This window comes from Amblyraja radiata, chromosome 33 (assembly GCF_010909765.2).
Source record: "Amblyraja radiata isolate CabotCenter1 chromosome 33, sAmbRad1.1.pri, whole genome shotgun sequence".
In the NCBI taxonomy this organism is placed as follows: Eukaryota; Metazoa; Chordata; class Chondrichthyes; order Rajiformes; family Rajidae; genus Amblyraja; species Amblyraja radiata.
The window spans coordinates 5,192,224-5,207,948 of record NC_045988.1 but is presented as its reverse complement, the minus strand read 5'-3'; the positions used below and the strand labels follow the sequence as shown (position 1 = coordinate 5,207,948).

Here is a 15,725-nt window from a genome sequence, read left to right as displayed (position 1 = left end):
CATTTAGCAGGAGTGGTCTATCTTGTTCCGCTATAGGATCTTTGGTGTGTACCGAGCTTGTTCATTCTCGCTGTGACCGCGTGGGTTTTGTCTGGGTGTTCTGGTTTCCTCATACACCTCAAAGGCGTGCAGGTTTGTAGGTTAATTGGTCACGGTAAATTGCCCCCCTAGGTTGTGAAAGTGGGGTAACATAGAACTACCGTACAGGTAGGTGATCGATGGCCGGCATGGATGCATTGGGACAAAGTGCCTGTCTCCACGTTATATCTCTTTTTGAAAAAAAAATGTAAATCAAGGCTGATGTGATCATAACTTCAGCAACACTTTCCTGGCTCCCCTACAGAATAAATATTAGTACAGGTTCTCCCCAGCTCATAACTGAGTCCTGTTCCTGAGAACTGCTTATAAGAAAGACAGTTTGCAAGTGGGGAATGTGCATTTCATGTTGGTGCCCTGGTTTCTTCCCACACCCCAAAGACCCGCAGGTTGTGATAGGTTATCTGGCCTCTGTTAATTGCCCCTCTAGTGCCCGGGTAAAGTGGTAGAAACTGGGGGAGTTAATGAGAATGTGAAGTGCTGTCGGGGTTGATGGTGGGTGCAGATTGTGGGCCGAAGGGTCTGTTTCCCTGCTGTGAATCTATGATTCTTGAAGAAAGCCCCGTTTCCATGCTGTATGTCTCCGTGAGACCACACCTGGAGTACTGTGTCCAGTTTTGGTCTCCAAATCTGAGGAAAGACATTCTTGCCATAAAGGGAGTACAGAGAAGGTTCACCAGACTGATTCCTGGGATGTCAGGACTTTCATATGAAGAAAGACTGGATAGACTCGGCTTGTACTCGCTAGAATTTAGAAGATTGAGGGGGGATCTTATAGAAACGTACAAAATTCTTAAAGGGTTGGACAGGCTAGATGCAGGAAGATTGTTCCCGATGTTGGGGAAGTCCAGGACAAGGGGTCACAGTTTAAGGATAAAGGGGAGATCCTTTAGGACCGAGATGAGAAAAATAAATTTTCACACAGAGAGTGGTAAGTCTCTGGAACTCTCTGTCACAGAAGGTAGTTGAGGCCAGTTCATTGGCTATATTTAAGAGGGTTAGATGTGGCCCTTGTGGCTAAAGGGAGAGAAGGCAGGTACAGGATACTGAGTTGGATGATCAGCCATGATCATATTGAATGGCGGTGCAGGCTCGAAGGGCCGAATGGCCTACTCCTGCACCTATTTTCTATGTTTCTATATTCTATGGTGCTTGACTCTACTCAACTGCGCAAACACAGAGCTGTAGCTTGAGGAATTCCAAAGATCGGCTGAAGAGGTTTCTTCTCCTGTCAACCCTATCTTGTTCCCTGAACTTTCTCCTCAATCTCCAACTCCATTTGGGATGCTCTTGGACATCTGTCCCAATATTCCTCTTTGGAGACCGTCGGACCATCCTTTACTGGGCTTTATCTTGCACTAAACGTGATATCCTTACCCAGTATCTGTACACTGTGGGCGGCTTGAATGTAATATGTATAGTCTTTTTGCTGACTGGATAGCATGCAACAAAAAAGCTTTTCACTGTACCTCAAATTACACTGTACCTGTGACAATAATCTAAGCTAATGTGTCCAGGGGGCAGTATTTTGTTTGTAACACACACAAGAAAAACCTTGGGCTGAATTTTTTTTTGCTCCTTTGAAGGCGCTTTGGAAATGTAGGCTGTTGCTATTGTCCCGGCAGGAGCGCTCTTCAGGAACTTAGGCGCGGGGGAATATATTGAACTGGTTCAGAGCACAGAGAAGCAGATGGCTAACATTTATTTCGAGAGGACTGGAATATCAAAACAGGATTGTATAACGCTGAGGCTTTAAGAGGCACTGGTCAGACCATATTTGGAGTATTGTGAGCCGTTTTGGACCCCATATCTGAGCATCGACGTGCTGGCATTGGAGAGGGGCCAGAGGACGTTTACCAGAATGACCCCAGGAATGATTGGGTTAACGTATGATAAGCGTTAGACGACACTGGGCCTGTACTCGCTGCTATTTAGAGGGATGAGCGGGGGGAGCCTCATTGAAACTTAACGAAAAGTGAAAGGCCTGGATAGAGTGATTGTGGTGAGGTTGTTTCCACTAGTGGAAGAGTCTAGCACCAGAGGCCAGAGCCTCAGAATAAAAGGAGATGAAGAGGAATTTCTTTGGTCAAAAAGTGGTGAATCTATAGAATTCATTGCCACAGATGGCAAGTCATTGGGTATTTTTAAGGTTGGAGATTGATTGATTCTTGATTAGGGTGTCAAGGGTTATGGGTAAAAAGCAGGAGACTGGGGTTGAGAGGGAAGGATAGACCAGCTATGATTGAATGGTGGAGCAGACTTGATGGGCAAAATGGTCTAATTTTGCTCCTAGAACTAATAAAGATGAAGATAATAGACAATAGGTGCAGGAGTAGGCCATTCGGCCCTTCGAGCTAGCACCGCCATTCAATGTGATCATGGCTGATCCCCAATCAGTACCCCGTTCCTGCCTTCTCCCCATATCCCCTGACTCCGCTATTTTTAGGAGCCCTATCTAGCTCTCTTGAAAGCATCCAGAGAACCTGCCCCCACCGCCCTCTGAGGCAGAGAATTCCACAGACTCACCACTCTCTGTGAGAAAAAATGTTTCCTCGTCTCCGTTCTAAATGGCTTACTCCTTATTCTTAAACTGTGGCCCCTGGTTCTGGACTCCCCCAACATCGGGATCACGTTTCCTGCCTCTAGCGTGTCCAAGCCCTTAACAATCTTATATGTTTCAATGAGATATCCTCTCATCCTTCTAAAAAGATGATGCATTCTGTAAAATGTGCCTGGATCAAGCAAGAGATTATTACTATCTTGAAGGCTGAAATATCCTGATTTGGGAGCAACATTTTATAATTTTACATCCGTTTCTGCCACTGCAACACAGCAGAACTAACGTCCACTTTCTGGGAAGTTTGTTCCCAATTCATTGCCGTAAAATGTATTCTGCTTTTAATAAGCTTGGAGTTTGCTGAGCTGGCTTCACTGGAATTAAAGCAAGTTGTAAGGATTGTTTGCCTGCAAAGAATGGCAAGCAGCAAACACTTGCACGACTTAGACAAGGTGGCAGTAAAGGACAGGATTGCAGTGTGAGTATAGCAAAAAAAAAAAAAAAAAAAAAAAAAAAGAAAAGGCCACATAAAAGGGTTTGGAACAGTAGCTTCACATTTCTGATTAAATTATGCGCGTGTGCTTTTTAAGAAGGCTGAGGTTCAATGATTGGAATGTGGTGTTGGCATCAATGTTGTTAATGACCAGAACAGCATCCTCTAACCCATCATGCAAGGAGCTTAAAGCAAATGGGCTCGCTAAAGAGTGAGTCAGACATCCACCCTTAATAAAAGGCTTTGTCTGATATTTGGAGTGCAATATCTAGAGGGGAATTGTCATACCACTGGATTATTTTTCATTAAATATTTTTGGCCTGTTGAAACAATGCTTTCTAACAGAAAATTCAGTTCTGTGTGCAAAACAAATACTTTTTAAGCACCCACTTTCTAACATTTGTTTGCTCTTGTCTTAACCTTGTTCCCTGTCTTCAATTAGCACTAACTACTGCACTGACAAAATCTGTGCTTGTTTCTCCGGAGTGGGTCTTGAACCCACAAATTGGGGACTCAGATGTGTGTGCTATCAAAGGTGCCACAGCTGGCTTTAGGGATGCCGTGTGGAAACACAGAAACATAGAAAATAGGTGCAGGAGTAGGCCATTCGGCCCTTCGACCCTGCTCTGCCATTCAATATGATCATGGCTGATCATCCAACTCAGTATCCTGTACCTGCCTTCTCTCCATACCTCCTGATCCCTTTAACCACAAGGGCCACATCTAACTCCCTCTTAAATATAGCCAATGAACTGGCCTCAACTACCTTCTGTGGCAGAGAATTCCAGAGATTCACCACTGGAAGCAGTGTGGTCGTTCGGCCCACCGAGCCCATGCCGACCAGAAATCCCCGTACACGTGCACTATCCTACACACATGCACGCACACACACACGCACACTCGCACACCCACGCACACACACACAATTACACCGAAGCCAATTAACCTAGAAACCTATACGCCTTTGGAGTGTGGGAGGAAACCGGAGCACCTGGAGAAAACCCATGCAGGTCACGGGGAGAACGTGCAAACTCTGTACAGACAGAGCACCCGTCATCAGGGTTGAACCCGGGCCTCTGGCGCAGTAAGGCAGCAACTCTACCGCTGCGCCACTGTGCCGCCTCTGGCGTTGGAGAGTAATAAAGGGAACCATTTGCTTTTGAACAATCACAAGCAGGAGTTGGCCACCAAACTCCTCAACCTTGCCCAACCATTCAATGTAATCATTGCTGATCTATGCTGCCCTCCACTCCTCTCCTGAGGCAGTTCCCCAAAAACCTCCATTCAAATGTTTATCCATCTCCACCTTGAATCATATCTGTGGCATCCACTACCCGTGGAGGTGGAGTATTTCTGATGTTCACTGGCCTCGGGGCAGCACAGTGGCTCAGCTGGTAGACCTGCTTCACAGCACCTGAGGCCCCAGTTCCATTTTGAACTCTGGAGCTGTCTGTGCGAAGTTTGTGACCACGTGGGTTTTCTCCTGGTGCTCCGGTTTCCTCCCACATGCCAGTTTGTGGGTTAATTGGCCTTTGTCAAATTGCCCGTAGAGTGTAGGGAATGGATGAGAAAGTGGGGAAAACAGAACTGGTGTGTACGGGTGATTGGAGGTGGCCCTGGACACGATGGGCCGAAGAGCCTAGTTCCATGCTGCACTGGCAGCATCTCTGGAGAGAAGCACTAGCTGACATTTCAGGTCGAGACAGTTCTGTAACCCGACCTGAAACGTCACCTATTCCTTTTCTCCAGAGATGCTGCCTGACCCGCTGAGTTACTGCAGCACTTTGTGTCTTTCTTCCTGCAGTTCCCTCCTCCACTCTAAGCCATTGACAGAATGGATTGGCAATCCCCATGAGTGTTTATGACCATTGCAGAGGACGTCACTAAGGTGCGAGCATCTTTCCATTGCCGATGATTGATTTTTAACCCTTTGTGCGCCCTGTGCAGGCCGCGTTACAGCACGGCGTCATGGCTGGCCGTCGTGGCTTTGGAAGTATCTTTGTGGTGGCCAGTGGGAATGGAGGGCAGTACGAGGACAACTGCAACTATGATGGTTACGCCAACTCCATCTATACCGTCACCATTGGTAAGTTGCCAGGCAAGGATCCCATGTGGGGGTCACTCACACGGTAAATGCAAAGAGCAGGAAAGCATTTACTGGAGTATTCATGGCGGCCTCTGCCAATGGCATTCTGATGGTTCGGGCAAAGAGAGTGCCCTGGATATTTGTGTATTTATTCCAGGCACAATGGTTCTTTCAATCGCTTGGCAGCGAGCCAGGCCTGTGGACGCGGGCAGCTCACCGGGTCTCTCTTCGTTGAGGCTGCCAGGTCGGCCTGCCTCAACCGCCCCGAAGATAGATGCGAAACGCTGGAGTAACTCAGCGGGTCAGGCAGCATCTCTGGAGAGAAGGAATGGGTGACGTTTCGGGTCGAGACCCTTCTTCAGACTGAGAGTCGGGGTAGACTTGATAGACTAAATGGCCTAGTTTAGTCCTGTTCCTAGAATTTTATTAACTTATTTTCATGAACGGGGGAAATAAAATACTTTATTTTGCCCAACTTTGGCAAACTTTGCTCCAAATTTGTGCATTGCTTGACATTCCCATGACCCTGTAACAATCAGAGCTGTGACATTCCCTTGTGGTTTACAATTCCTCCATACTCTCAATGTGCAGGTCAGTTGGTCTACCAGAACACAGAGTAGCGCAGGAGCTAGGTCTTATCCATCAGTTTCATTGCTGAGCATGATGCCAAGTTAAACTGATCTCCGCTGCCTACTTGTGAGGGACGTCCCTGCATATTCATGTGCCTCTATCAAAGCCTCTTAAATGCCATTATCGTGTCTGATTCCACCAGGGGCGGAAAACCCGCCCCCCCCCATGTTTTGAGAGGTGGGGGACATCCCCCCCAAGTTTTGTGATCCCAATTTTAATATCTCCGCTTTCCGCGAGGCAGTGGGGGTGGGACGGATGATCGAGGGCGCGATGATTGGAGGAGGGAGACGTGGCACAGACCTGCGCCTCATCCGCAGGCAGGATCTCCGGCGCTGTCCCGAGTGCCCCCCCCACGGGTGGCCAGAGCAGACGGGTGCAAGCTGTGCCTCCAGGCCCACGGCTAGCGCAGAGAAACAGCCCTAAACCCAGCTCAACTCTGCCTGTCCCGCCAGGTTAACCTGCCTGGGCTTGCGGGAAATATGGCCAGCGTGGAGAAGCAGCTCTGGTGTCCCGTCAGTCCAGACAGGGCTGTAGTTAACCCGGTGAGACAGGCAGAGTTGAGCTGCGTTTGGCGCTCGATTGAGCCTCCGAAGCCTCGCACGCGCGTGTGTGTGTGTGAGTGTGCGCATGCGCGCGTGGCCACCAAAAAATTGTGTCCCCCGTCCCCACCATGTTTTGATAGCGATTTCCGCCCTTGGCTTCCACCACTGCCCCAGCAGCACGTTGCAGACATCTCTCTCTGCACAAAGAAAAACCTGCCCCGCACATTTCCTTTAATCTTTCCCCTTCTGACATTAAACTCTGCCCTCTAGGCGTGGACACTTCCACTCTGGGAAAATGATTCTAACTGCCTGCCCTATCTATGCTTCTCATAATTGAATTATTCTGTCAGATTGCCCCTCGGTTTCCGATAATCCAGAGAAATCAATCCACCTTTGGCCAACTGCTCCTTTATAGCCTCTACCATCCAATCCAAACAGCATTCCGGTAAACCTCTCCTGCACTCTTTCTAAAACCTCCACATCCATCCTGTAATGGGACGGCCAGAACTGCACACGGTATGTGGCCCACCTGGTAATGTCTTGACAGAAACATAACTGACTTAGTGGCAGAGCGTAGAGTTGCTGCCTTCCAGCGCCAGAGACCCGGATTCGATCCTGACTACGGGTGCTGTCTGTACGCAGCTTGTAGATTCTCCCTATGACTGTGTGGGCTTTCTTTGGGTGCTCTGGTTTCCTCCCATGCTCCAAAGACGTGCAGGTTTGCAGGTTAATTGGCTTCTGTAAATTGTAAATTGTCCCGAGTGTGTGTAGGATAGTGCTGGTGTACAGGGTAATCGATGGTTGGCGCAGACTTAGAAACATAGACAATAGGTGCAGGAGTAGGCCATTCGGCCCTTCGAGCCTGCACCACCATTCAATATAATCATGGCTGATCATCCAACTCAGTATCCAGTATCCTGTACATGGTGGGCCGAAGGGCCTGTTTCTGTGCTGTATCTCTAAAGCCTAAAGACTGAACAATTTGAGATACTGCCCATGATTGGAGAATATTGTGGACATTATCTTTAGTGCTTGCTCAAAACTTCCAAAAGTGTGTAATTGATTGTAAAGCACGTTGGGGCTTCTGATCGGAATGAGAAAGGTGCTATATAAACATCGGCCTTTATTGTGAATGTCACATAACAATGTATTTTCTTGCAGCTTTTAGTAGTTGACCTTTTAATCCACCTCCCAGAAATGTTACTTTGGAATGTTGGCTTCTGTTGAAAGTCGTACACCATGTGACTGAAAATATAATTAACTTCTCAACTTTATCCTTAAATATCCAATTCCATATTTCAACGAGAATGAACAATGGCAATAGGGGTGGTTAGATTTAACTGCTTGTATCATAAATCTCTGGCGCCCGACATGGCGACCCAGTGGTGGATTTGCTGCCTTACAGCGCCAGAGACCCAGGATCGACCCTGACCACGGGTGCTGTCTGTACGGAGTTTGTACGTTCTCCCTTTGACTGCGTGGGTTTTCTCCGGGTGCTCCGGTTTTCTCCCACACTCCAAAGACGTACAGGTTTGTAGATTAATTGGCTTCTGTAAATTGTCCCATGTGTAGGATTGTGCTAATTTACGGGGCTATCACTGGTCGGCGTGAGCTCGATGGGCCAAAGGGCCTGTTTCCAAAGAGCTGCACCTCTAAAGTCTAAAATCTAAACTGCTCTGCAATAATTGATTGAGAATGCAATTCCAGCAATGAAGAGCAAGCAATTAAGGTGAAGGAAGTCTTGGTGGCTTCTCTTGTCCCCTCCTTTAGTCTGTTTGGGTTTCATCAAGAGGAAGTTGCGTTTTCCACCCGATTCATTGGTTTTTTTGAAAGGGAAAGAAAACGAATGTTTAGAAATTAGAAATCTGAAATAGTAATAGTGTTCATTTGTACTGAACCTCTGATTCTCGGTGATTCACAGGGTCGTGTTCAAGCAAAAAATGATATTGAAACAAAGAGAGGCGAGGGAAGGCGCACGGCTAGATTGTAATCATTCATGTATTGCCTTTCTGCTGACTGGAGGGCAAGCAACAAAACTGCACCTTGGTACACGTGACATTAACCTAAAGTAGCTAACTAAGATGACCAACCGCTTGGTCAAAGATGTGGGTTTTGGTGTGCATGTTATTGAAGGGAAGAGTGGTGTAGCAGGGATTTGCAGAGCCTCGAGTCATGAAGGCACTCCAAAGGGGTGTATAGAAGTCCAGAGCTCGACTGGTGGGGCTAAAGCAATGTGCCCAGAAGATGTAGCAATGGACGAGATTAAAATAAACCATCACTGTTAACCTGAAGGCAACCATAGTTATATTGCTATTCTAGTACGTTTTTATATGAAATTATTAAATAGTGGATTACATGCTCTTAGTTACTACAGGTAGATTTTGGTACAAAACGCCTCCTTTTTCCAGCGCTCTTTCCTCCCCACTATGATCCGTCTGAAGAATGGTCCTGATCCGAAACATCCCTTCCACTGACCAGTGAAATTACTCCAGCACTTTTTATTTTGTTCAAGATTCCAGCATCTGCTGTTCCTTGTATCTCGACCTATGTTTGTTCATGGCTCCTTGAAAGGCCAGCGCGCCCTGGCTTAATTCCTGCTGCCCAAACGGCAGAGTGAATGTTTGGTTGCGCGCTCTTTTCTGAGGCGCTTTCAGCTTTAATCTGTTCTGTCTCTCTCCAGGGGCCGTGGATGAAGAAGGCCACATGCCATTCTATGCAGAGGAATGTGCTTCCATGCTGGCAGTCACCTTCAGCAGTGGCGACAAGATGATGAGAAGCATCGTAAGTGCGAACAGTTACACTTAAAACAATCGTGGATAATCATTGTCCGGCTTTCAACATCACTGAGCCTTGTGTTTTATAACCTAATTGGAAAATGTGCTCATATTTTATATTATGTTATATTTTTGCTCAAGGTCTGGTATCAACAATCTCTTGTGTCTCTAATACTTTATTTACTAGACAATGCCTTCCGCCCACTTTCCGTAAAGTAGAAGAATGAGGGGGAACCTCATTGAAACTTACCAAGTAGTGAAATGCCTGGATACAATGGATGGGGAGAGGATGTTTCCACTAGTGGGAGAATCTAGGACTAGAAGGCATTGGCTCAGAATAAAAGGACATACCTTTAGAAAGGAGATGAGGAGGAATCTCCTTAGTCAGAGGGTGGTGAATCTCTGGAATTCATTACCACGCTCGGCTGTGGAGGCCAAGTCATTGAGTATTTTTAAGGCAGAGATTGACAGATTATTGAATAGTAAGGGTGTCAAAGGTTATGAGGAGAAGGCAGGAGAATGGGGTCGAGAGGGAAAGATAGATCAGCTGCGATTGAATAGCGGAGTAGATTCGATGGGCCAAATGGCCTAATTCTACTCCTATCACTTATGAATAAGGGATAGGCCATTTACGACTGCGATAAGGATTTTTTTTTTTCAGCCAGTGAGTTGTGAATCTGTGCAATTCTCTGCCACAGAAGGCAGTGGAGGCTAAATCACTGGATGTATTCAAGAGAGAGTTGAATGTAGCTGTCGGAGTACTGATTCTGGATGATCAGCCATGATCATATTGAATGGTGGTGCTGGCTCGAAGGGCCGAATGGCCTACTCCTGCACCTATTTTCTATGTTTCTATGAACATGAAGTAATACAGGAAGCAAGTGTACAGGATAATTTGTGCACTTCCTCCAGTTAAATGTAAATGATGGGAAAGTGTTCTTGTAGATGCAGCTCAGAAAAGCAAATTGAGAACTAGAAATATCCCTCCTTTCCAGGATGTCTCCTGGTAGCTCTTGGCAAGACAAGCACCAAAACACAGTGGCTTCAGGGAGATGAACTGTAAAAATTACACGAGCAGCCGATGAAATATGTAATGACGTGTTCAGCACTGCAGTCAGGTCTGTCGAACCTCTTTTCTATAGTTTAGTTTAGCCTGATTTATTTCAGTTTAGTGATGCAACGCGGAGACGGGCCCTTCGACCCATCGAGTCTGTGCCGACCAGCGATCACCCTGTACACTAACACTATCCTACACACGATCATCCAACTCAGTATCCCGTACCTGCCTTCTCTCCATACCCCCTGATCCCTTTAACCACAAGGGCCACATCTAACTCCCTCTTAAATATAGCCAATGAACTGGCCTCAACTACCTTCTGTGGCAGAGAGTTCCAGAGATTCACCACTCTCTGTGTGAAAAATGTTTTTCTCATCTCGGTCCTAATGTATTTCCCCTTTATCTGGGTCTGAAGAAGGGTTTCGGCCCGAGACGTTGCCTATTTCCTTCGCTCCATAGATGCTGCTGCACCCGCTGAGTTTCCCCAGCATTTTGTCTATCCTATGAACCAATACATCTTTGGAGTGTGGGAGGGAGCTGGAGCTCCTGTAGAAAACCCACGCTGGTCACAGGGATGACGTACAAACTCCGTACAGACAGCACCTTGTGGTCAGGATCAAACCCGGGTCTCTGACGGCTTAAAGCAGCAACTCTACCCCACACGTGTCTGCATTCCCTCCAATTCGGTTTTCTCTATCCTCAAGGCAGGACGGCAGATGGAGAGCAGGGAGCAAAAAGTCTCTGAGCTCACCTGGACAATAGTGGACTGGACAATGTCCACCACTTCCTGCAGCCTCCTTCGTTCTTGAGCTTAGGCATTACCAAACCAGACCATGATGTAACCAGTCAGTGTACTCCCCACTAACACCTGCAGAAGGCCTGAAGTGTATTTGGCATCATGCCACGTTTCCTGAACCATTCGGAGGAGATGTTGGTGAGGTTTATTTAGACTGCATCAACATGAAAATCAGATTTGGTGATGTATGTTCTTGTTAATATTTATTCAGTGTGACTGGGTGCCGTAATTACCAGAGAAAAAGATTGTGTGCGACCAAGCCTAAATATTATTATTAAATCTATCTCTTCCACTCCCTAAATGTCAATTCAGCTGATACATTGCAACACAGAGCAGAACATCAAACCCTTCTCCCTTTCATTCTATGTAGTCATACAGTGTGAAGACAGGCCCTTCGGCCCAACTTGTCAATGCCACACAAGATGCCAAGTCCCACCCGCCTGCATTTGGCCCATATCCTTCTAAACCCCTCCTCTCCTAGTACCTGTCCAAATGTCTTTTAAATGTTGTGATAGCACCTGCCTGAACTACCTCCTCTGGCAGCTCGTTCCATATACCATCACCCTTATGCCCCTGTCCCACTTAGGCTATTTTTTAGGCGACTACAGGCAACTAGGCTGTCGCCAGGGTGTCGCCTGTATGGTCGTGAGTCGTCTCCTCAGTCGTCCAAAGCGCCGTAGCGTCTTTCTGGTCTCCGCTGGATTTTCAGCGTGTTGAACATTTTTCGAGACAGTCAGCGACTGTAGGTTTGACGCCAATGAGCGTAGCTTGACATCACCTGACGTAGGTGCTGTCATAGATGTAGTCAGGTTAACGTAGGTTGTCACCGGGTGCTGACTTCGGTTTTTGTTGTTGTTAAAGTAACGATTCTATTTCAAATTTTACGTCGAAGGGGGGTCCAGTTGCCGGTTTTTCGGCGACCTGCTACGACTATGACAGTCGCCTAAAAATAGCCTTAGTGGGACAGACCCTTTAGTGTGATAAGCTTGCTCCTCGGGTTCCTATTGAGCACTTTGTGTCTATTTATTTATAGGCCACCTTCTTGCGTTTCCAACTATCTGAGTGGGTTTACTACTGGCTGGGCAAGAAGTTAAGTGATCACTTGGGAAATATTGGTGATGGGTTACCCAACTTTTAATGGTGAGCACCAGGATTTGCCCCGTTTAATAGCAAAAGCATCACCGTCTTAGTAAACCCAAGAGCATTTACACCTCCATCTCATTCCCACCAGGACTTGATTACATCCTTTAAAGTTCACCCAAAGACCTAATTAGGTAAAGGTTTTTGGAGTGTTCGTGTGAAGATTTATTTAAGGTTTCAATGCCACTGCCTGCTTACTATCACATGAGCATCCATCTTGCAGAGTTGGAAACGCAACCCAACTGGCAATCATTCAGAACTTTAATTAACGGTGGGTGAAATGGGGATGGAAAACCAGATGCAATCTTCGTTTCAACTGTTTCTGAAAAGGTCAATGTCTGGATTGTTCAGGATATTTTTTATTTTACACAGTATAAATTTAAAAAAATTCAATTGGCATGCCAGCATGAATTCCACTTTCATATGTCAACCCATTTTAAAAAAATCCCCCAAAAATCTGGTTTATTAGCTGCGATTTGCATTGCAGGCAGCCTTTGAAATCTGAAAACTTAGTTTCGCAACCAGATGAGAGCATGTTCTGGCAGCAGTGTGGTCGCTGCTGTTTCTACTCACTAACGAGAGCTGGAGATGAGAGTGTGAATCTGCCCTCCTGGAAGAAATGATCAGACGCACACGCAGTGATTAGAATCCATGGTCTTTTATCAGCAACTCTGTGGAGGAAACACAAGGTGCTTTCGACTCCAGCGTGCATTGAGCTAGTCTGTTATGCCCCCTGTCCCACTTTGGAAACCTGAACGGAAACCTCTGGAGACTTTGCGCCCCACCCAAGGTTTCCGTGCGGTTCCCGGAGGTTGCAGGTGGTTGCCGGAGGTTGCAGGTAGTGGAAGCAGGTAGGGAGACTGACAAAAACCTCCGGGAACCGCACGGAAACCTTGGGTGGAGCACAAAGTCTCCAGAGGTTTCCGTTCAGGTTTCCTAAGTGGGTCAGGGGCATTAGAGAGAGAGAGAGAGAGAGAGAGAGCTCTCTCATAAGCCTGTGGGCGGACCAACAGTATGAGTGGCACTAATCTACACCCCCCCCCCCCCCCCCGAGACTGTTTGGGGTCATTTTATTTCGGCCTTTGAAACTGCAATCCCTAAACCTAGGGAGGTGGCCACATGACCCAGCACGGCCCTAGTTTGACCCTATCCTGTGCCGGGTCGGATAGACGCAGAAGATGCAGAAGCCAGAAACCATTCACCACCAAACTCGGGAACAGAATCTTCCACGTGGGTTTCCTCCGGGTGCTCCGGTTTCCTCCCACACTCCAAAGACGTACATGCTTGCAGGTTACACAAAAATGCTGGAGAAACTCAGCGGGTGCAGCAGCATCTATGGAGTGAAGCAAATAGGCAACGATTCTGAAGAAGGGTTTCGGCCCGAAACGTTGCCTATTTCCTTCGCTCCATAGATGCTGCTGCACCCGCTGAGTTTCTCCAGCACTTTTGTCAACCTTAGATTTTCCAGCATCTGCAGTTCCTTCTGAAACAAATGTCTGTAGGTTAATTGGCTTGACATCATTGTAAATTGTCCCTAGTGTGTGGGATAATTAGTGCTGGTGCAGACTCGGTGGGCCTGTGTCCTCACCGTATATCTAAACTAAAATGAGGAGATCACTAATATTTAACTTGGTTGATTCAAACACTTCAATAAATTGCCACATTCTGTTTGCAGTTTCACTCATGCACTGGGCAGCACACGGTCAAAATCTAAATGTGCTTCACCGCATGGGGCTGTCTGCCTGTAACCGTTTCTGTTTTTCAGCATAAACGTCACTTCACCTTGTCCAGTTTGGGCCATCTCCAACTTGGCGCTTAAAACTATATAGAAAGATTTTTTTTAATCCCATAAAACAGACCGTGGATTTTGATGCGAGCATATTTTGAATAACTCATGTTGGTATTTGAGATTTTTTTAGTAAGAAGTTTTGCTGGTGGGAAATGCTTTCTATCCATCAATAGAAATTCTCTCGCTCTCCCCCCCCCCCACCCACCACCTCACTCTTGTTGTCCTTCTCTCCCCCTTTGTCCCTTTATGTCACTGTCACTCTCTCTCACTCCATCTCCCTTTTCTGTTTCTCTCTTTTCTTTTCACTATCTCTTTTTTCTTCTCTCTCTTTTCCCTTTCTTTTCTGACTCTCGCTTCTTTCTCTCCCTCTCGCTTCTCTGCCTCGTTTCACTCTCTTTACCCCGTCTCTCTCTCTCCTCTCTACAGACCCGCGCGCTAGATCGCGCGAGTGCGGCGAGCGCGCGCGAGCGAAGAGAGAGAGAGACCGCGAGAAGAGAAGAGCACGAGAGAGAGAGAGAGCAGAGCGAGAAAGAGAAAAAGAGAGACCACGAGAACAAACGAGCGAGAGAAGAGAGAGAAAAAAAGCGGGAGGAGAGATAGAGAGAGAGCGAAGAGCGACGCGAGACCCACTCTCTCTTACCCAAAGCCCTTCTCCCCTCTCTCTCTCTCCTTATCTCTCTCTATCTCTCTTCCTCTCTCTGTCTGTACCCCCCCTCTCTCTCTCTCTCTCTCTCTCTCTCCTCACTCTCGTCTCTCTCTCTCTCTCTTTACCCCCTCGCTCTCTCTCTGTCTTCTCTCTTTCACCATGTTGAATATTTGAGCGTGCAGCCTGGCCATGTGGGATGGCGTGTGTAGTCTCAGCATCACCATTTGTGGTCTTATTGCATTCCTCTCCTCTTGACATTAATCATGTTGGGATCAAAAAGGAATCGTAAACAAATACAATGGCGGTTCCACATGTGCAGCTGCTTAACTCCAGCTAGGTGCTGGAGGCTGCAAAGCAGGACATGAATGTGTTTATAACTTCACTGTAATACCTTTGGCCGTGGTTGTTTTCTTGCTCTGCCTATTCCTGCCCCTGCTTGAGCTACTCTGATAAACCCAGACATCACCAGACATGGACTCCATCGGGAGTTTTACGATTATTTTCTGTAGAGTTTGAGGAAACAATGGGCGTTTGACCTCGGCTTATTGAACTGTTTTTATTTTTTAAATCTTGTGGGAATGTCCTGGACATTCTGAAATATGTGCTGATAGAGCCGTTCAGCACAGAAACAGGCCATTCGGCCCAACTAGTCCATGCCAACCAAGATGCCCATTGACACGCGCCCCAATTGCCTGCATTTGGCCCATATCCCTCTAAACCATTCCCGTCCATGCACCTGTCCAAAAGTCTGCCTTCAAGTTATATCTACCTGAACCTCTTCCTCTGGCAGCTTGTTCCATATAGTTGCCCCTTGGGTTTCTAGTATTGCAGAGCCCATAATCAGGAACAGCGTTAGCAGTCAGTTCGAAAAGAATTGGATTGATTAGAGAAAATCAGCCTAGATTTGTTAAAGGTAAATCAAGTCCAGCTAACTTCATTACATTTTGATGCAATCACTGAACGTAGCCAAGACCATCACACAAACGATCCTCCCTGCCATTGATTTCATCTACTCTTCACGCTGCCTCGGCAAGGCCAGCAGCATAATCAAGGACCAGTCTCGCCCCAGTCACTCCCTCTTCTTCCATCAAGCAAGTGGCACACAATTCCAAAAATGCA

General features: G+C 46.9%; 1 protein-coding gene across 3 annotated transcripts in view; it reads left to right on the top strand.

The window, feature by feature from the left end:
- The window catches only part of LOC116991197 (proprotein convertase subtilisin/kexin type 7-like), a 133,352-nt gene that overhangs the window by 27,612 nt on the left and 90,015 nt on the right, over positions 1–15,725 (top strand). For all 3 annotated transcript variants that reach the window (XR_004416710.1, XM_033049582.1, XM_033049583.1), the window contains exons 7-8: positions 5,094–5,232; positions 9,085–9,185. Coding sequence is in view for 2 of the 3 variants with exons in the window: in XM_033049582.1 (XP_032905473.1) it covers positions 5,094–5,232; positions 9,085–9,185 (240 nt within the window). In the remaining variant the exon portion in view is untranslated. The remainder of the gene's footprint in view (positions 1–5,093; positions 5,233–9,084; positions 9,186–15,725) is intronic.